At 41.6% G+C, this 22,240-nt stretch overlaps 2 protein-coding genes across 3 annotated transcripts in view; one reads left to right on the forward strand and one right to left on the reverse strand.

Annotated features, from left to right (window-relative positions):
* ENTPD1 (ectonucleoside triphosphate diphosphohydrolase 1) overlaps positions 1 to 7,209 on the reverse strand; it is a 173,494-nt gene extending 166,285 nt beyond the window's left edge. Inside the window, exon 1 of one of the 2 annotated variants that reach the window (XM_058298676.1) lies at positions 7,147 to 7,209. In XM_058298676.1, coding sequence (XP_058154659.1) covers positions 7,147 to 7,152 — 6 coding nt within the window. In that variant the 5' untranslated portion in view covers positions 7,153 to 7,209. The remainder of the gene's footprint in view (positions 1 to 7,146) is intronic. The other variant, XM_058298678.2, reaches the window with a different exon arrangement.
* Positions 7,210 to 7,217: 8 nt separating this feature from the next.
* The window catches only part of TCTN3 (tectonic family member 3), a 40,742-nt gene continuing 25,719 nt past the window's right edge, over positions 7,218 to 22,240 (forward strand). Inside the window, exons 1-3 of the mRNA XM_004456954.5 lie at positions 7,218 to 7,660; positions 7,831 to 7,954; positions 8,197 to 8,315. Coding sequence (XP_004457011.1) covers positions 7,438 to 7,660; positions 7,831 to 7,954; positions 8,197 to 8,315 — 466 coding nt within the window. The 5' untranslated portion in view covers positions 7,218 to 7,437. The remainder of the gene's footprint in view (positions 7,661 to 7,830; positions 7,955 to 8,196; positions 8,316 to 22,240) is intronic.

Below are 22,240 nucleotides of genomic sequence, written 5' to 3' on the forward strand. Positions count from 1 at the left end.
TAGAAAAGCAACAGAAAGAGTAAATGAAACCAAAAGTTAGTCCGTTGAAAAGACCAATAAATTGACATTTAACTCGACTACTCCCTACAAAAAGATTAAAATTATAAAATGATGAAAGAGGGGAATTACTACCAAATTTACAGAAATAAAAAGGTTTACAAGGGAATACTATGAAGAATTGCAGGCTAATAAATTAGGTAACCCAAATGAAATGGAAAATTTTCTAGAAGGGCACAAACTAACAAAAAACTAACTCAAGAAGAAATAGAAATGTGTACAGACCCATGAAAAACAAAGAAATTCACAATGAACGGGTACAATGAGCAGAGACGAGTAGACAACAAGCAGAGTCAGGGAGCAGAGAGACAAGGGAGCAGTCTCGGCGGGGGCAGGGGGCATAAGTCGTGGACTGTTCATACACAATACTGCCATTTGTATTTAAAGCAAAAAAGATACACTTGCATACAGATTCACAAAAATGCTTGGAAGGCTATACAGGAAGCCATTGAATAGTGGGTACCTTTGCAGAGGGGTACTCAGTAAATAGGCAAGATTTTTGGGGGGGCAATGGGAATTTTACTTTTTTTTATGTCTATCTGTTGGTTGGATTTCTCTTAAAATTGAAAGATATATTTTTGTTAATAAAAACATTTAGAAAGTTTTTAAAAAAACAAAGAGATTGAATTAACTACTAAAAAAACTTCTGACAAAGAAAAGCCCAGGAGCAGATGGCTTAATCGGTGAATTCTACCAAATATTTAAAGAAGAATTAGTACCAATCTTTTATAAACTCTTAAAAAAAAAACAGAAGGGAGTGGATGTAGCTCAAGTGGTTGAGCGCCTATTTCCCATGTACAAAGTCCCAGGTTAATCCCCAGTACCTCCTAAAAACAAAACAAACAAACAAATAAATCAACTCTCATTGGGGAGTGGATGTACCTCCATGGTTGAGTGCCTGCTTCCCATGTACAAGGTCCTGGGTTCAATCCCTAGAACCTCCTAAAAAAAAAAAAAAAAATACACAGGAATAAATCTAACAAGAGAAGTACAAAACTTGTACCCTGAAAATTACAAAGCATCAATGAAAGAAATAAGATAGAAAAAAATGAAATCTCATGTTCATAAATTGGATGACTTCATATTTTTTTAATTATTTATTTATTTTTAAAAATTACATTAAAAAAATATGAGGTCCCATTCAACCCCACCGCCCCCACCCCTCACTCCCCCCACAGCAACACTCTCTCCCATCATCTTGACACATCCATTGCACCTGGTAAGTACATCTCTGAGCATCACTGCACCCCATAGTCAATGGTCCACATCATAGCCCACACTCTCCCACGTTCCATCCAGTGGGCCCTGGGGGGATCTACAATGTCCCGTAATTGTCCGTAAAGCACCACCCAGGACATCTCCTCATCCCGAAAATGCCTCCACATCTCATCTCTTCCTCCCATTCCCCAAACCCAGCAGCCACCATGGCTACCCTTCCCACAGCCATTCCACATTTTCTCTGTGGACATTGGATTGGTTGTGTCCATTGCACATCTATGTCAAGTGGGGGCTTAGATTCCACATGGATACTGGATGCACTCCTCCTGCTTTCAGTTGTAGACACTCTAGGCTCCACGGTGTGGTGGTTGACCTTCTTCAACTCGATGTTAGCTGAGTGGGGTAAGTCCAATAAATCAAAGTGTGGGAGCTGAAGTCTGTTGAGGCTCTGGGCCTGGGTGTCATATTATCAGTCCAGAGATTCAAATCCCCTAAATATATTTAAAACCCCAGCACCAACTACAATTCCAATATAGTAGTATGCAAGTCTTGTGAAAAGAGATCCCCTCTGAGTCCAATTCCATCACGCAGAAACACCAGCTCCAAAGAAGGGCCATCTGCCATGGCAGTGAAGCCCATCTGCCATGACCATAGAACCCGTGGGTCTCTTTATTCCTCAAAAGAACCAATACCTGGGGTTGTATCTACTTTATCTGTCTCTCAGACTCTGCTCAGTTGTGCATAAGGGGATTCCTTCTGACAACCTCCCGACTCTTTTTTAGAGACTCATAGCTTTATATTCTCATTTCTCCTTTCCATTTCCCCCTTATATTAGGTCAAACAGCATTTTGAAGTCATGTTATTATATGTAGACAGGGATATTCTGCTGATCCGTGTTGAACCTTTAATTCAAGGTCCTTTTCTAGTTGCATCTTCAGCTGGTATGTGGTAGTGATCCCTCGGTGCCAGGGAGGCTCATCCCCGGGTGTCATGTCCCACGCTGGGGGGAATGCACTGCATCTACATGCTGAGTTTGGCTGTGAGAGTGGCCACATTTGAGTAACATGAAGGCTGTCAGGAGGAAACTCCCAGGCACAGTGCTACTCTAGGCCTTATTCTTATTGCAGATGTATAGGCTCAAAAGCATAGCCATTAGTATCAGGAGCCCACTGTTGGGCCCTCCTTCCTTCCTGGTTCTTGCCGTTGCACCTGGGGGACTGTGGATGACTTCATATTGATAAGATTGCAATACTACCTCAAAATTGATTTTCAAGTCCAACACAATCCTTAAAAAAATTCCAGCTGGCACTTTTGCAATAACTGACAGCCTGATCCTAAAATTCATATGGAAATGCTAGGGACTCAGAATAGCCAAAGCAAAATGGAAAAAAAAAAGTTGGATAATTCAAACTTCCCAATTTCAAAATTTATTGTAAAGTACAATAATCAAAACAGTGTGGTACTGGCAGAAGGCTAAACATAGAGCTCAGTGGAACAGACATGAGAGTCTAGAAATAAGCCCTCACATTTACAGTCAATTGGTTTTTAACAATGGTGCCAAGGCAGTTCAGTGGCGGAAAGGCGTTTTTTCAACAAATGATGCTGGACTAGCTGGATATTTACTTCTAAGAGAATGAAATTGGACCCCTACCTCATACTATATACAAAAATTAACTAAAAGTGAATCAAAGGGGAAGCAAATGTGGCTCAAACAATTGGGTTCCCATCTACCATAAGGGAGGTCCAGGACTTGATTCCCAGGGCCTCCTGGTGAATGCAAGCTGGCCTGCGGGGTGAGCTTGCCCAGTGGGGTGCTGGCCTACGTGGAGTACTGGCCTATGTGGAGCGCTGGCCCACATGGCGAGTTGGCCCAAGCAAAATGCTGGCCTGCACAGGAGTGTTGGCCCGCGCAGCAAGCTGGCCCAAGTGAAGACCTGGCACAGCAAGAAGACAGAACAAAAAGAGACACAGAGTAGAGACAGTGGGAGATGCAGCAGACCAGGGAGCTGAGGTGGCACAAGAGATTGAGCACCTCTATCCCACTCTGGAAGGTCCCAGGATGGATTCTGGTGCTGCCTAAAAGACAAGCGGACACAGAAGAACGTACAATGAATGGACACGGAAAGCAGACAACCAGGTGGGGGAGAGAGGGAAATAAAGAAGTAAATCTTTTTTTAAAAAGTGAATCAAAGACCTTAGTGAAAGAGCTAACAGTGTAAAATTCTTAGATGAAAACTGAGGTCTAAAGCTTCATGACCTTTAATTAGGCATGGGTTCTTCTATAGATATGACACCAAAGCATAACAACCAAAAAAATATATAAATTTGAAATTATCAAAATTAAAAAGTTTTCAAAGACACCACAAAGACACCACAGGGAAAGTGAAAGATAACCCACAGAATGGGAGAAAATTTTTGCAAATTACTTGTCTGATAAGGAATTTGTATTTTGACTATATAAACAATTGACCCCAAGTTTACAATGTACAAACTTAAATGTACATTAGAAGTATCCAAAGTTCCTGTGTAAAATGTAGATTTCCAATGCAAATCAGACCTACGGGACATAAGCAGAAGTATAGGGTGTGACTTCTGGGTTCCTAAACTGGAGTGTTCAGACCCCCAAGGTGTTTTTGAGTCCATGTACCCATGGACTCCAGAGAGTCTGAAAACTTGGTAACAAGTAATCCTATGTTTTTATTTCATACATTAAAAACATTATTCAGAGAAGAGGCCCAAGAGATTCACCAGAGTGCCAAAAGTGTCCACGATCCAAAAATGATTAAGAACACCATCTTAAAGTGACAAGGGAGTCCTTTTTTCATCAATTTCTCCTTCTGATATAATATACAGAGATTTAGAACCTATCCAAGACTATGAGATGGAAACCACATGTCCTGGAACATTCAAGCAACAAGATAAAAGGAATCTAGTCCCTGATGATCATGGAGCCATCCTACTAGTGCTGGACTCATTTATCAGAGAGAGAAGTATACTTCTCTGATCTGTGAGCCACTGATTTTAGATTTTCTTCATTCACCATTGAACCTAATTCCAAATGATACATCTATAGAAACATTCTTGTATTTTTAAACGTGTTTCTAATTAGCAGATTTGGACTATTATATTTAGTTTTTATTTAGTTAACCTTATCTCCTGTATAATAGTATTTCAATCCAAAAGTACAGAAGCAGCTAGACTTATCTAAGAGGACAGCAGCTGAAGAACTCACAAGCATCTCTTATACATTTGGCTACTGTGATTCTTCAGACACAGTCTAGTATGCTAAGTCCTTGTATGGTACTATGTGCTTCTGTGGGTTGATGATGATCTGCAAGGAATTAGAACTGTTCAGCTTTCTCAACTGTTGAAGCTTAGTCTGCATGCTTTGTTGGAGCTGCAAAGTATCAGAAATATAAATTTTATATTTCAGCAACTAACTCATTGGTTTTTGTGTTTCCTCAATCAAACCAGTCTTTATGACCCTCTGACAAACAGCAATTTTGATCATTTTTCTCACACTGGTGGCTTTAGCAAAATCAGCTAGGGCCCCTAGATCTTGAGATACTGATATGCTACAATTGTCTAAATTCTTTAGTTCTTCATTAAGCACCCTACATGGCTTAAGTACAATTTTGTCATAGATATATTGATTCATCATTTTTTAAAGTTTTGAGCTATCAAGAAATATTAGCTTAGATGTTCTGTGATAAATTACTCAAAGTATGTTTAAAGCATGTCTACTAAATTATGTTTCAATGTATGAATCCTAGATATTTCCATGAAGTGGTGTTCTTTGAAGTTAAATAGAAAATAATGTGATGTTAATAAGAGCATTTTTGCAAACTCCATATGAATTGAGTCTCCAAATTCCATTATGTCTAATGGATTTTCTTTGTACCCAGCATTACTACATGTATATAAATTAAAGACTTCCATTAAGATCAGCTTCTTGGATATGGCATTTATAATAATGTTAGTGACCTAAGAGTTTTCTTTAATAGGTGTGTGTGGTAGGCAGAATAATGGTCCCCCAAAGATGTCCATATCCTAATCCCCAGAATCTGTAAATATGTTACCTTACATGGCAAAAGGGGTTTTTGCAGATGTGATTTAATTAAGGATCTTGTGATGGGGAGATTAACCTGCATTATCTGGGTGGACCTTATGTCATCACAAGGATCTTTATAACGTAAAGAGAAAAGCAGGAGAGTCAGAGCCAGGCAAGGAGATGTGGTGATGGAAACAGGCAAAACGGCGTGGGGCCACAAGCCAAGAAATGTGGGTAGGCTCTATAAGCTGAAAAAGGCAAGTAAATAAATTCTCCACTAGAACCTCCAGAATGAATGCAGCCTGTTGATACCTTGATTTTAGCCCAGTGAAACTGACTCTGACATCCAGAACTGTAAAATAATATATTTGTGTTTTATTAAACCATTAAGTTTATGGTAATTTGTTATAGCAATAACAGGAAACTAACACAGTATGGAAATTTGGAGGAGACTAGCATTAGACAAAATAAAATAAAAGATTACAAAGAGGAAGGTCATGTCCAGGAAAAAGCTTATCCAGCATCTCCTGATTTTTTTTTCTAGTTTTGCTTAGCGCATATTACATATAAGTTTTATAGAAACTATTTATATTTCAGGTAATAGCATAATCAAAACTTAGAACAAATGCTCTGTCATTGTGGTAATATGTTGCTACCACAGAAGTCAAGATTAGGTATAGAGAAAAGGGAGTAAGGAAACTCTGGCTGCCCATTTAATTTAATTTGTGCCCTGATAAATTCTCTAAATGTGCCAGTTGATCACCTCTGCCATTAAATCAATAAATTAGGTAATGCAATTACGTGAATGAGATTCCATCATAAGATGCATGTCAGGTGCCCTAAAACATACTTTCCTAAGTGATTCACTTGGAAAGGGAGGTACTGACTACATCGTAGGTAAATGTAATAGATTTTGGATAACTTTTGTGTGTGTGTTTATTTTTCAACCTATTTATTGGATAACTTTTAAGAGATCCTAATTTATATCCCAACACTAAACACTTGAGAAAGATAATCCAGATGTCAGAACTGTGGAGACTGGGGAAAACAATAGATCTAGCAAGAGTGAGATTTGGCCACCTACAGTTGTACTATCCAGTGTGGTAGCTACTAGTCACATTTGACTACTTAAATAAAATTAATTAAAAATTCACATCCTCTGTTAAACTAGCCACACTGCATGCGTGCGATAGCTGCACAGAGCTAGTGCCTACCATACTGGACAATACAGATATAGAACACTTACAAAATTGCTGTAATGTCTATTGGGCAGCCTGCTCTAGATAATAAGAATGGAAACCACTCCCGGGAAAAGTCAAACCTTCCTAAAGAGGGTATAAACAATGGCGACTAGATTTGCAAAAATTATGTTTCTTCCCCCATCCCTTGGCTTTCCCCATTTTTGTATCTTTTCTCAGCCTAGAAAACTTGGCCCTCTTTTCCTGTCTTCCTCACATTTTTCCCTACCTAATTTTCTCATTTCTAATTCCCCCTTCTCTCCTTATTTTTTCTAGCAATAATTATGCAGTCCACGTGTAAAGACGAGTTCCTTTTACTGCTCGATGTTAACAGTGAAGGAGCGGAACATTCTTTCTGAAGTGCTTTCAAAAATATATTATAAATATGATGAGACCTCCTGTGTATTTTCCTCCCTGATATCATTATCCTTCCATAGAAATGGTTTCTCATCATTGAAATACGGAGTGTAAAAGATAGGCAAGTCTAGCTTCGTGCTTCCCCTCTACCAAGGAAGACCAGATACCCCGGCCGCGAAGTCTGCGCGGGACTCCTCAGCCCTGGTGCCTTGGTCGAACTCTTACCGTCATCTAGCGGAGAGAAGGCGAGAAGAAGCCCTCGCCACTTTGACGGTTGCCAGGCCGACCGAGGCCACGCCTACGCAGACCTGAAGAGCGCGCAAACTACCAGAGGCCAAAAGAACCGCAACAAACCCATTTTCTATTGGCTGAAGAGCTGTCGGCAATCGCCGTGAAACAGGAGCAGAGTCATACGAATGACGTCAGACGCTATGCGACTCCTTCCACTCACGCTCTAGCAACGCGTCTGACGACCGCGAAGACCCACGTCGGACCCGCTGGGTTCTCCACTGCCTCATGTGCACCCCGCGGCTCGTGCTACTGCAGGTGTTCTTCCTGGTGTTTCCCGAGGGTGCCCGGCCTCAGACCTCTGCCTCCCCGTCAGGAACGCAGGATGGGCCCCTCCAGTTCTCCCCGAAGGGGACTGAAATGCCCCGTATTATGCCTGAGACCTCCACGGTACGCCCTACTGTGGTGACCCCCTTGGCGCCTGGGAATAGGACCGTGGACCTCTTCCCAGGTGAGGAGAGGGAGCGGTGGTAGAAACTACTGACATCGCAGATCTGTGAAATTCTGTGAAGAAAGCTGAATTGCCAAAGTGAGGCGGGGGCTACTGGGAGAGGGGGATTTGCACTTGAAAGAGATTGAGGATCCTCATCCCACTCGCTCCGCTTTGTTTTACTTTGGTAGTCTTGCCGATCTGTGTCTGTGACTTGACTCGTGGTGCCTGTGATATAAATTGCTGCTGCGACAGGGACTGCTATCTTCTCCATCCGAGGACAGTTTTCTCCTTCTGCCTCCCTGGCAGTGTAAGGTAAGCTGCTGTGCTCAGCCGTTGAATCATAAAGGGAGTTGGGGTCCTGGGTATGTGGTATTTGGAAGGAGGAAAAGATAGCCTTCTTGCCACCTCCCTGCACCCCCCGATTCCTCTCCTAGGACCTTCCTGTTGCTCCATAGCTGCTCAAGGACTCCTCATTTTGAAATCCGGCTGACAGCTGCAGGGCACCTTTCTCTGAACCTAATCCTCCACTTCTAAATTGTCTTGTTTCCTCACAGATCTTCAAGCTGGGTGTGTGTGGATAACTCTCTTATCTTCAGGAGTAATTCCCCTTTTCCTTCAAGAGTTTTTACGGATTCAAATGGAATTAGGCAGTTTTGTGTCCACGTGAACAACTGTGAGTTGAAACATGTTGACTATTCTTAAAGCCTGATTTTTCTTTTTAAAACTCGTTTTTGTCCTTTGAATCTCTATCATATTGCTCCTCGCCGTGTGCCCTCCCCTCTCTCTCTTATTAGTGAACATTTGCAATTTTTTTAGTCCCTACTGACTGTGGATCAGGAAGCCCATATAGGACTTTGTTATTATTGTGCCAACATATATACAACATAACATTTCCCATTTTAACCATCTTCATGTGTACAATTCAGCACTAATTCTTTAATTCACATTCATTACATTCACAATATTGTGCTATTAACCACCGTCCATTACCAAAACTTTTCCATCACCCCAAACAGAAACTCTACATGCATTAAATATTGACTCCCCATTCCCCACCACTGCCTGCTACACTCCCCAAGTCTACTCTCTTTATGAATTTGCATATTCTAATTATTTCATACAAGGGAAATCATACAATGTCCTTTTGTGTCTGACCTGTTTTACTCAATATGATGTCTTCATCCTTTTTATGGCTGAATATTTCATTGCATGTATATACCACATTTTGTTTATCCATTCATCAGTTGGACACTTGAGTTGCTTCAACTTTTTGGCTATTTTGAGTGCTGATGCTATGAACATTGGTGTACTCCATACAGGACTTTAATTTCAATACTTTTAATCATCTTAGCTCAGATAATCACAGATAGACTATATTCCCCAATTGACTATAATCTCCACTGAATCTCCAGTGCCTGACACATTCTATATACCAAATAATATTTGAATATCTTTGACAAATGAGTCTATGCCAGCCGTATTTTTATTTAATGAGGTAACAGTAAATGGGGTAGAGCATTAAACTGGGATCTCAACCCTGCCATTTACTTACCAGCTACACAGCCTTGGGTAAATCTTTGAGCATTTAAAGGCTCATTCCTTCAACTGTAAAATGAGAGATTAATATTACTGGCCCTGGAAGTGAAAATGTACCATAACTATAGCATATAATAAAGATTATTCTTTTTTTTTTCTTTTTTGCATTTACCAATTTATTCACAAGATGCCTCTTTACACTGGTAGCATCTGGTGTTTAATGGTATAATAACTCTATTTTTGGTAAAATACATTATATAAAAACATACATATATAAATACGTATTTGTGGTAAAATGCATTAATTAATAAAACATCAATATGTAAAGATTCATACTTTTATGACCTTATCAATTATAGCCATTGTTTTATCCACCTGGAGATAAAGAACAGAATGAACTATATTAAATCATTTCAATAATAGCATTGCAAGCTGGGGATTTGACTAATGTCAGATATCCTTTCTTTTTGTCTCTCAATTTTGCTGAATAGATCTCAGTATTTATTTTGATAATTATTATAATTTTAACTGACCAGTATCCTTTAATGCAATTAGTATTTTAGCAAAGCCACTTTCAATTAACTAAGTAATAATGCTTCATAAACTCACTTGTACTTTGAAAATTTTAAACTGACATACATTTATGCAATGTTGCAAGTCACAAGTATTTGATTTTCATCATTTGCATACTAAGAACATGCCTGGTAATTTATTTCTTTTGGGAACATAGAATATTTTCTCTATGAACATCATAAACAGATATGTGTCTGTCTTTTTGGTTTGGAATTATACTTGTCACTAGGTAAGCAAATTCAATGTGACATTAATGCTTCCTAGGTAATATAAATAAGTATATTCTTACAAGCAGTGCTGACTAATTGCTAATTTATTCCTCTTTTTTTTGGTCTTTATTTGTTTTTTTAATGTTACATTAAAAAAATATGAGGTCCCCATATACCCCCCACCCCCCTCATCCCACTCCTCCACCCATAACAACAATCTCCTCCATCATCATGAGACATTCATTGCATTTGGTGAATACATCTCTAAGCACTGCTGCACCTCATGGTCAGTGGTCCACACCATAGCCCACACTCTCCCACAGTTCACCCAGTGGGCCATGGGAGGACATACAATGTCTGGTAACTGTCCCTGCAGCACCACCCAGGACAACTTCAACCCCGAAAATGCCCCCACATCACATGTCTTCCTCCCACTCCCTACCTCCAGCAGCCACCATGGCCACTTTCTCCACACCAGTGCCACATTTTCTTTGATTACTACTAATCACAATAGTTCATGTATAGAATATCAGTAAGTCCACTCTAATCCATACTCTATTCCTCCATCCTGTGGACCTTAGAATGGTTGTGTCCACTCCACATCTAAATCAAGAGGGCGCTTAGATTCCACATGGATGCTGGATGCAGTTCTCCTGCTTTCAGTTGTAGGTACTCTTGGCTTCCTGGTGTGGTGGTTGACCTTCTTCACCTCCATATTAGGCTCATGGCCTGGCTATCACATGGTCAGCCCAGAGATTCAGATCCCCTGGGTATACATTAAACCCCAGCACCAACTACAATTCTGATAAAAGTAACAGGAGAGGCTTGTGGACAAAGATCACATCTGAGTCCAGCTTCATCACATAGAAACACAAACTCCAAAGTAGGGCCAACTGACATGGCACTGAACTCCATCTGCCATGACCATAGAACCTGTGGGTCTCTGTAGCCCTCAGTAGAACCAATATATTCTTTTTTTTTTTTTAATGGACTTAGAGGTTTGCCCACTGAAGGCTATGACATTTCTAAAGATATGAAGTTAGTATCTTTTTTAATATCCCAGAAGCAAAGTAATGTTCTCACACAAAACAGACTTAAGTGTGCCTTACACCCTGAAAGTCACCTCACCCTGACTTCATCTGACTGTTAAAAAAGAAATTGCAAGGCTCTATTTGTTTCAGAAAACAAACATTTTGGGGATCTGGGGAATTTGAACTTGAAAGCAGTTAGCAGGAGTCCTGTGGCCATTCAGGTTGTGAGAATTTAAAGGGAGCAAAGTCAATACTTTGTTTTAAAATAAGGCTGCCCCATCCTTTCCAAACCTCCCACAATCTCTAGCTCTCTTTTTTTTTTAAGATTTATTTTTTATTTATTTCTCTCTCCCCACCCCGTTGTCTGCTCTCTCTGTCTATTCGCTATGTGTTCTTCTGTGTCCACTTTGATCCTGATCAGCAGCACCCGGAATCTGTGTCTGTTTCTGTTGCATCATCTTGCTACATCAGCGCTCCATGTGTGTGGCCCCACACCTGGGCAGGCTGTGCTTTCTTCATGCAGGGCGGCTCTCCTTATAGGGCATACTCCTTGTGTGTGGGGCTCCCCTATGTGGGGGACACCCCTGCATGGCACAGCACTCCTTGCACACATCAGCACTACGAATGGGCCAGCTCACCACATGGGTCAGGAGGCCCTAGGTTTGAACCCTGGACCTCCCATGTGGTAGGTAGATGCTCTATCCATTGAGCCAAATCTGCTTCCCTCTAGCGCTCTTGACTACCTCAGTTGGAAAGGCCATATCTTTCCTTGCCACAGTTTTTACTATTTGCTGATAACAATTATCAGTAAAGGATGTTCTGAGAGAAAATCTGTACATCATGATGAAGTGGGGAAAACCCTACACCAGGACTCACAGTTCTTGGATCTACTCCTGCCTCTGCCAGGTAGCTCTATGGCCTTTTGCAACTCATTTCTCAGAATCTAAGTTTTCTACTCCAAAAATAGTGAGATTGGGCCATATGATCTCTAGGCTTCCTTCCAGATGTAAAATTGCATCAATCTAAGTCTAAATACCTTTGAGCTCTTTTAGGTATATTATATTTTGTATTAAGGTAGAAATTTTGAGCAAAAACTCTTATTCTCCTTAGCATGTGTTCCAAATCTCTATTATCCTTGCTTTTCCATTACCACCACTACCACCCATATCCCTTCACTGAAGTGTGAGGCAAAATGTTAACTTTCTTTTCCATTTTTTTAGTTTAATTTTTCTTTTTTTAATTAATTTTTTTTAATTTTTAAAGAAGTTTTAGATCACATAAATGTTAGATAAAAAGTATAAGGGATTCCCATATGCCCCTCTCCCTTCCCCTCCCACACTTTCCTACATCAACAACATCCCTCAAATAAGAAAGAAATCTTCTGGAAGAAAATAAAGCTCACCCAATTGTGGCAAAGAAAAGAATTTATTCTCAATCTTGCAAGAAGGGGCACTCAACCAGAAAACGTGGCTGCCACCCTGAACAAAGGAAACCGACACAATTTTTGCCCCTAAGCCTAACATGCAAGCCCTTCCTCTGTTTCTCCATAGATAGTACACTTCAGAGGTTACAGCCTATCTGAGAGGTCTAACTTTCCCATGCAAGTCCCCCAGTTTTTGATTAACAGTTTCCCTCATTGCATGCCAACCATTTTGGCTTTTACCTGCTCCTTTTGTTAAATAAGGAATGGAATTTAGTGCTGAAATGGTATTGACTTAGCTCTTTCTTGTGCATCCTTTTTTACTGGCTATAGGACTGGCTTAAGCTGGTTTCCTTTGTTCTTGCTTAACCCGGGAGTGGGAGACTGAGGTGGTAGACTGCCAGGTTACGTTAATTAATATTTTTTCCTCCCTGCTTTATATTACCTTTATGTGAAAACTAAACTGAATCCCATCTCTACAATCTCCCCTTCTTTTTTTTTATCCCCCCTCCTTTGCAGCTTTTTGCGTGCTGACTGCTCTGTGTCCATCGCTGTGCATTCTTCTGTGTCTGTATTTATTTTTTATTTATTTCCCCTCCCCCACTTGCGGCTTGCTTACTGTCTGCTCTCAGTGTCCATTCACTGCACGCTCTTCTGCATTTTTGCTTGTCTTCCTTTTTTTTGTTGTATCATCTTGCTGAGTTGGCTTTCTGAAGCTCTTGTAGGGCCAGGCGGCAATCAGTGGTGCCCCGGCGGGAGGCTCTCTGTAGCATGCAGGCAAGCCTGCCTTCACAAGGAGGCCCCGGGATGCAAACCCAGGGCTTCCCATATGGTAGACGGGAGCCCAACTGATTGAGCCACGGCCACTTCCCCTGCCCCATTTTCTTTTAACTCTTTTTAGTTTTCACATCTCCATTCTTCATATTTTCTAAGAGCTATCTCCCATTCTTCATCATAGGGATCTCCTTCTTTAAGGGGGTACAGATTGTTTTGTTCATACTGTATGGGCATTTGTTTTGTTAGGGTGGTTTCAATGAGTTTTTGAACTAGCCCTTGGACACATGGAATGATACAACATCTGACTGTGGTAAGCACCCCAGCTGAGATAATGAGGGAAGTTAAGATGACAGTGCAGCCCCTTTCCATTTTCCAAACCAATTTTCTAGCCATCCTGTGAGTGAATTGCTAATGCTAGAATTGTCTGCTAATTCCTCAGATAGGACTGTTAGGCCTTGTAAAGCTTTAGTGATAGTTCCGTCAGGGGCAGCGTTATTGGGGATGAATGGACAGCAGTTACCTCCAATCATAATGCAGACACCCCCTTTCTCAGCTAGCATCATATCTAAGGCCATTATGTTTTCCCATGCCATTCTGCTAGTAGCATCTAATTGTCCTGCAATTCCCTTAACTGCATCCCTGGTATAATTAATAAATTTCTTTTGATTATAATAAATGTACTTAATCCAATCTACATTTTTATTAATGGTGACCCACCAGAACAAGAATCACTCAAACCCAGCTGCTACCTGATTTCTAGCCTTAAAATCATTTCGGACTCCTTGGGGAACTCTTATATTGTTTAGATAGATCCGCTCATTAAAAGAACCATGTAGACTTCTCTGTCCTCCCTGGGTTGCTATTTTTGCTTCTTTTTCAAATTCCAGGGTGAATGGGATAGCCAACTGGACCAGAGCACAGGTTCTGCCCACCTCTCAGGTAACACCGGTGGGAGGACGCCCTTTCTGTAGTACCACCAAAGGTCTGCTTGGGGTATGGCCAAACTGGAGAAGTTGCCAGTACTATTCTCACTCACGTTCCATACTTGTGTACACAAGGCCATGGTCCCAAGGTCCTGGAGCCTTTTTCCCCATCTAGAGAGACAGGTAGAATGACTTCCTGGACCAAGGCTGGAAGCGAGGAAGGCTTTGATGTTTCCCTTTTTGACAGGAGAGAAGAGAAAGGACAATATACTACAATTTTTACCAGGCATAGCATTTTGGAAGAGGAGCACCATGCACTTAAACTCCCTTTCATGCTCTTCCATACTTAATAGAAAGGGTATATTATAAGCAGTGGGCCAGCCTGTTACACAAGCATAACAGTTGTTTTGGGTTTTTTTTTAGAATTTTATGGTTTTAGTTCTTTTTTTTTTTTTAAGATTTTTTTTCCCCTCTCCCCTCCCCGCCCAGTTGTCTCCTCTCTGTGTCCATTCACTGTGTGTTCTTCTTTGTCTCCTTGTATTCTCGTCAGTGGCACCAGGAACCTGTGGCTCTTTTTGTGGCATAATCTTGCTGCTTCAGCTTTCTGTGTGTGTAGCACCACTCCAGGGCAGCTCTCCCTGCAGGGCACATTCCTTGTGCGTGGGGCTCCCCTACATGGGGGACACCCCTGCGTGGCATGGCACTCCTTGCGTGCATCAGCACTGCACGTGGGCCAGCTCACCACACAGGTCAGGAGGCCCTGAGTTTGAACCCTGGACCTCCCGTGTGGTAGGCGGACACTATCCGTTGAGCCAAATCCGCTTCCCATATAACAGTTGTTTTTGTTCAGACTCTAGACTGTATATTTGATCCATTCTACCCAGGCATTTGATTCTCCATTCCTCTCTCTATTTCTCTGGTCTGTTTTAAATCCTGTGCCATAAGTATCTTGACTGTTTTGGGATCATTCTGCATTGGGGAACTGGCTTTTGGTGGGTTTTCCCTTGATATCTCTGAAGGGTTAGCTGGAGGGGACATTGTTAACATCATATTCACAGGGGGAGGAAGGACTTGAATACAGCGCCTCCCCAGAGGATCTTCACCTGTAACATCCACCCCCATCCCATGGACTCTGTCAGGGGAATAATAATGGTTATTATAGCTGAATTTGTCTCTCTAATGGTTATTATTACCGGGCTACACTGGAGGTTTTTGCAGTCTGTTGGAGTATTACTTTTATAAAAGACTGTCTTCTCCTCTAATGGTTTCAAGCGAGTATGGCTTTCTCCATTTCTACCAGTCTACCCCTTGTACTTGGTAGTCCACCGCACAAGGCTCCAATAAAGACGGGGGCGGGGGGTGGTGGAACATTGAGATAACCTCTCATTGACTCTGGACATAGATATTTATTTTGCCCACTCAGCTGCCACTGCTGTCTTATATCTCCACACTTTATCACTTGGCAGGCGTCAGACTACACAGTCTGAGACTCTAGGCCTTTAGTGATATTTACTGTCAATTTAACAGGGCTTGTCATGACCTAAATTTGAAACATCATAGTCAGTATAATTATTTTCATTTTCAGAAATTTTAAATCCTTTGTCTGCTAGTCTCTCGACACTAGACAAGGTGGATATAGATAATAGCCTTCCCTCTAAGTGGAAGAATATCTTCCCACAAAGTTCACTGATACAGAGTTCAATCAGTCCTTCCCCCTTTATGATACGCTCTCCCAGCTACTGCCTTCTCAGAGTGATCCTTAAGGGATCTGATGTTGGAGTTATTTCCCAGGACTTAGACAGTGTTGTTGGATACTTATCATCCAGCTCAGGCACTGGTCCCTTTACCCAAGTATAGTGAGTCCAGCCTTTTTCTGCTGTTCGGACTGCTGTTTCAGTTGTCAGCAAGACTTGGTAAGGTCTTTCCCAGGCCAGTTGGAGTTTGGACTCTTCTACAACTTGATTAGGACCCAGCTGCCAGGTTGGTGTGGTGGACTGCAAATTCAAGGGGTGGAGTCTGAGCCAGAAAACCATAATGTGTCTGAGAGATGGCAAAGTGGAAGACAAGGCTAGTATGTAATTTTGAAGAAAAAGATCCTTTGACTCGAAGGAGGGGATTTCTCTGGGCTTCCCATTTCGAAGGGCACAACAAAGAACATTGCGTAAGGAGAAATTCCCAGTTCCTTTCTAGGGGCAATCTGGATCCTTAACAAAGCTATAGGTTTCTAAGACCAACCTAGAAAGATGTTTTTTTAAGGTTTGGTTCATTCTTTCCACTTTCCCTGAGGATGGCAGGTGCCAGGGTGAATGGAAGTTCCATGCGACACCTAGACTTGCATAATATTTTGCAACACTCTGGATGTAAAGTGACTACCATAGTCTGAACCTGTATTTTCTACTACCCATATCAGGGAATGATTTGTTCAAGGATAATTTTTGAAGTCCCCAATACTGTAGCTGAAGCTAGAGGGTATGCTTCTACCCACCTTGTCAGGTGATCTACAATAACCAGAACATACTTTAGTTGACCTACAAGGGGCATTTCAGTATAATCAACCTGAATGCTCTCAAAGGGTCTGAGGCTGGGCTCCCTCCCCCCTGGCACTTGATTTCTTAAAACTTTCTTATTAACTCTTTGACAGAGTATGTACCGTTTACTTATTTATTTGGCTATAGTATAAAAGCCCGCATACCCGAAATGCTTGAGGACCAAGTCACGCATGGCTGGTACCCCCCAATGACTCCCTTGGTGCAAAACCAATAGTACTTCCCTTATTATTTGTTTGTTCAACATCTGCTGACCGTTTGGGAGGAGCCACTTCCCTTGGCTATCTAAGGTCACCCCCAATTGTTCTAGCTCTTTTATTTCCTTTTTAGAGAATACAGGGATTCCAATTTCTTTGGGGATGGAGGGTATCAGGACCACCAGTTCCAGAGGGAAACAGAGGGAAACTTTTTGGCCTTTTCATCAGCCAATTTGCTACCTTTTCTTTGAAAATGTGACATTTCTGATGCCCATTTATGTACTATGGATATTTCTCTTAGTAAGAGCAGACTGGCTAACCCTTGTTTCACCAGTTCCTTCCATCTTTCTTCTTTCCCCTTTCTTCTCAAATTTTTCCAAAAATGTGGACCACACCAAAGGCATATTTAGAAACCATGTAGGCTGTACCATCTTCTTCCTCTAACAAGTTAAGAGCTTGGTTTAATGCATACAACTCACAAGTCTGAGCCGACCAGTCATTGGGCAGTCGACCAGCTTCTTTCACCTCACAAGTTAACTCATCAACAACAGCATATCCATTGTGCCTTTTTTCTTTCCAGGACCCTAGAAGACCCATCTATGAACAACTTTTCCCTTGAATGTAAGGGAACGTCCTCTAGGTCAGGCCGGACTCTGATTTGGTATTCAATTAAGTCTAAACAATCATGTTTAGGAGTTTCTACCTGGTTGAACCCTTCCCAAAGGACAGAAGCTGGGTTCAGACTGTGATCTACTGTCAGTATTAAATCGTCATTTTCCATTAGAATCACCTCATATTTCAGAATTCAGGACTCTATTAACCATCTTCCTGCTTTTTGAGACAAAATAGTCATGACCTGATGAGAGATGCTAACAACTAGGGCCCCTCCAAAGGTCAGTTTCCTGCTTTCTTCTATTAAGAGAGCAGTTGCTGCCACAGCCTGAACACACCCTGGCCATCCCCTGGAGACGGGGTCTAAGATTCTGAAAGGAAAGGCCACAGGCTTCTTTTGGCCTCCCCAGATCTGGATTAGGACTCCCAAAGCTATCTACTATAACAAACAGATGGAAAGGTTTTTCAAGGGAGGGGAGGGCAAAACAATGTACCAATGCCTGTTTGAGCCCCTCTAAGGCCTTTACTTCCCCCTTCTTCCACTCTAATTTGTCAGGCTCTTCCTCCAACAGTTTTTGGTATAACCCCTTGGTTTGGGATGCATAAGAGTCTATTCATAATCTACAATATCCCACCAATTCCAAAAATCTCCTTCTGAATATCAGGCCAAGACCCCTTCACGTAGCTGACTTAACATTCCCCGAGCCACAGGATCATCAGGGTCTGTCCCTGAATATGTCCTCACTTGGTCGCTCAACCATTGCAGGTAAGTAGAAGGAGTTTCATCCTTCTCTTGGACTACTTCAAAGACCTTATTCAAATTTTGAGATTTGGGTATTGCCAGTTTGATCTCCTGTCTGTGTTTGGGATATAGCCAATTTGATCTCCTCTCTGTGTTTGGGAACTTTTGTTTTGCTGCCATTACCCCCTGTCTGGGTCGATGCTGCCTTTCCCACTCCTTCATAGCTGCCCTCCACACCATTCTTCTTCTCTCGTAAAGAGAATATTCAGTGTGGATATAAGTTCAGGCCAGGTATATAAAGTTGGACCTAGGAATTGATCTACTTTTTCAGCAAGGCCCGCTGGATCTTCCATTAGTGATTTCATCTCCTTTTTGAAGTTCCTTACTTCAGTACTCATCAGTGGGGCAGTTGCATAGCCAATCTCCCCTGGCCTTATTGGTACTTTTCTCAGTGGATACAAAGACTCAATGGAGTTTTGCTCTTTTACTCTCTTCTCCTCAGGTGCTCTGAGGAATGGAAATTTTTGTATATCTTTCTTACACTGTTCCAATTCTTTCTTCAGCTCTTGGTGGGTTGTAACTTGTGGGGCTGTTGGCTCCGCTTGATTCTCTGGTTCCCCATGGTTTAGAATGGGTTCTGTTGGGCCTTCCAAGCCTAATAGCCCTTGTCCCAGGAGGGGAGGGGGAACAAGAAGGGAGGTTCAACAGGAGGTCCCAGGCATTAGTTTCTGCAGCTTTAGTTTTCATAGGATAGAAAGTGACCCCCTTTCCTTTTAGCCAGCAAATGCCATAGTCAGACTCTTCTTTGGAGAAGGGTGTTTTAACGTACAGTACAAGATTAGCACAAAGTCAATCCTCATCTACCCCATATTTTGGCCAGAATACGTTGGGTGGTAAAATACTTGGTCCAGATACAATAGCAGTATTTAATCATTTTCTTCTTGTCTTTTCCCTTGGTCTGATCACTATCGGTCCAATGTCTTAACATCTTCCCTAATGGACTGTCTGGAGGAATATCTCCAGGGGATCATACAGCTATCCCCTTCCCCTTTTTCCCAGTCAACTGACTGCCTCTATTTCCTATTCCAAATCTTGTCTGGGTCTCTTTCTCTGGAATTTTTCTCTTCATCCATCTCCAGCACTTCATGGAAGAAGGGAAATGGGAATTGGGTCTCTGCACTCCCTTCTCACAGTGTGTTATGTGTTTCATGCATGCACAGTCAACCTCAGACTCATCAGAATTTCTGACCACTGAGGTAATACTAAATAGCCCTTGTTCTTACCTTGGTCCACACATGGAGTTACCTGGTCAGCAAGAGGCAGATTTTCCCTTCCCTTTTTCTCATCCACAATCAGCAGACCTAAGTGTCTGTTCTTAGGTCCTTTGGCTGCCAAGAGGCAAGGCCCCCACCAGTGGAGTCCAAGACCACTTAAACGGCAGGGCGTGCCTCCCCGTCATCCACTCCAGCGGTCCTCTCCTGAAGCTTCAGAATCCCAGACGAGTCCCCAAAGTTGTAAGAAAGAAATCTTCTGGAAGAAAATAAGGCTTATCCGATTGTGGAGAAGAAAAGAATTTATTTTCAATCTTGCAAAAAGGGGCACACAACCAGAAAACATGGCTGGCACCCTGAGCAAAGGAAAATGACACAATTTATACCCCTAAGCCTAGCATGCAAGCCCTTCCTCTGTTTCTCCATAGATTGGATACTCCAGAGGTAACAGCCTATCTGAGAGATATAACTTTCCCTTACAAGTCCCCCAGTTTTGTTTTGTTTTTTAAAGATTTATTTATTTATTTATTTATTTCTCTCCCTTTCCTCCCCCACCCCGTTTATCTGTTCTCTGTGTCTGTTTGCTGCATCTTCTTTGTCCGCTTCTGTTGTTGTCAGCGGCACGGGAATCTGTGCTTCTTTTTGTTGTGTCATCTTGTGTCAGCTCTCCGTGTGTGCGGCACCATTCCTGGGCAGGCTGCACTTTCTTTCACACTGGGCAGCTCTCCTTACGGGGCACACTCCTTGCGCGTGGGGCTCCCCTATGCGGGGACACTCCTGCATGGCACGGCACTCCTTGCGCGCATCAGCACTGCGCATGGGCCAGCTCCACATGGGTCAAGGAGGCCTGGGGTTTGAACCGCGGACCTCCCATGTGGTAGGCGGATGCCCTAAACACTGGGCCAAGTCCGCCACCCAGTCCCCCAGTTTTTGATTTATAGTTTCCATCATCACATTCCAACTGTTTTGGCTTTTACCTGCTCCTTTTGTTAAATAAGGAATGGAATTCAGTGCTGAATTGGTATTGACTTAGCTCTTCCTTGTGCATCGTTTTTTACCAGGTATAGGACTGGCTTAAGCTGGTTTCCTCTTTTCCTACCTAACCAGGGAATGGGAGACTAAGGCAGTGGCTGCCAGGTTACATTAATTAATATTTTTCCTCCCTGCTTTATTTTACCTTTATGTGAAAACTAAACTGATCCCCATCTCTTACATTCATTAGTGTGATACATTTGTTACAATTGATGAACACATATTGAAGCATTGCTACTAACCATGGATTACAGTTTACATTATAGTTTACACTCTGTCCTGCACAATTTTGTAGGTTATGGTAAAATATACAATGGCAGCTCATCTTTTTCTTAGCTTAATTTCAAGATTTCTTTCATTTACAAGGATAGAAACAACTGCATTTTATATGAGGTAAATATTTCTTCCATGTGGTAGAATATGAATTCAGAAGGAAATGTTAAACAGCTCCTAGAAGCTTCAAAATTTGAAGGTTTTATATCAGAGATGGAAGGTGGTCTAGTACTAGTATCACCTATTCCCAGAGCAATGCTTATCAAACCCTAAAGTGCATGCAAATCACCTGGAGATAATTGTTAATATACAGGTCTGACCTAGTAAGTCTGGGATGTTGCCTGAGATTCTGCATTTTTTACAAACTTCCAGGTGATGCTGGGTCTGCTAGTTTGACAAACTTCCAGGTGATGCTGGAGCAGCTGGTCTGTGTACCACATTGTGAGTTGCAAGATCTAGTAGATATAGAGTGAGTAGTTTGAAAGGGCCCAAAATTGATGGAGTTTGCTCATTTCATACTCCATCAGAAAGCTGAGAAGTCAAAGATTTGTGGCTTGGTGACCTTGGAGGATAAAGGTCAAGCTTATTTAATGTGGAATCCTCATTAGCATACAATGATACTTTTACCACTCTGTCCAAATGACCATAATTATATGAAGAATGAAAGAATTTAGTATGGGGTAAATTTCTGCTATGTTCCTTTCTCAAGTTTGCAGAAGGAATGGTAAAGCAGGGACAGTATTCTCCATCACTGGCTGCCTTCTGGGCAGGGGACAGTGTCAGAGCTGTTTTCCTACATCTCTCCTGGTAGTGAGGTACCATAAGGCAACAGCTGCAGGAGCTTAGACAAATATATACATTGCTGTAATAAAAACTCTAGAACTGTTACAGAAAATACCTTTTAAGTGTCTGAAATCTTGAACATAGGAATTAAAAGGTATAAGGAATAAAACACAACAAAATCCATATACTCATGAAATGGAAACATTGTTTGACCTGGTCAGTTGAAGTTTAGAGGAAACAGGAAGATTTGGAGAGGACAGACCAAATACTGTCTCCAACTTTGCCATGTTCCTAAGGAAACAGTACCATTTTGTTATATCAGAAACTCATCTGGTATGGGGCAAATGTAAGCATTACTAAGCCTCTTATTTTGATTACAAAGTGCTAATTACACATTTCTGGACATCAGAGATGTCCAGACTGGCATTCATTAACCATATTCTCATCTCGGATCTAAATACTAAAACAATAATTCAATTAACAGATTACAAATGAATTAGGAGGTAATAGAAATCAGAATTGGAGTTACCTCTGGGGATGGAATATTGATTGGGAACTGTCTAGGAAAATATTCTGTAATCTGATCTGAATGGTGGTAATTCTAGTACATAAAGTTATAAAAATCCTTTAAGAGTAATCCATTCCCATACTTTCTGAACATATATTATGCCTC

This window comes from Dasypus novemcinctus, chromosome 6 (genome assembly GCF_030445035.2).
Source record: "Dasypus novemcinctus isolate mDasNov1 chromosome 6, mDasNov1.1.hap2, whole genome shotgun sequence".
In the NCBI taxonomy this organism is placed as follows: Eukaryota; Metazoa; Chordata; class Mammalia; order Cingulata; family Dasypodidae; genus Dasypus; species Dasypus novemcinctus.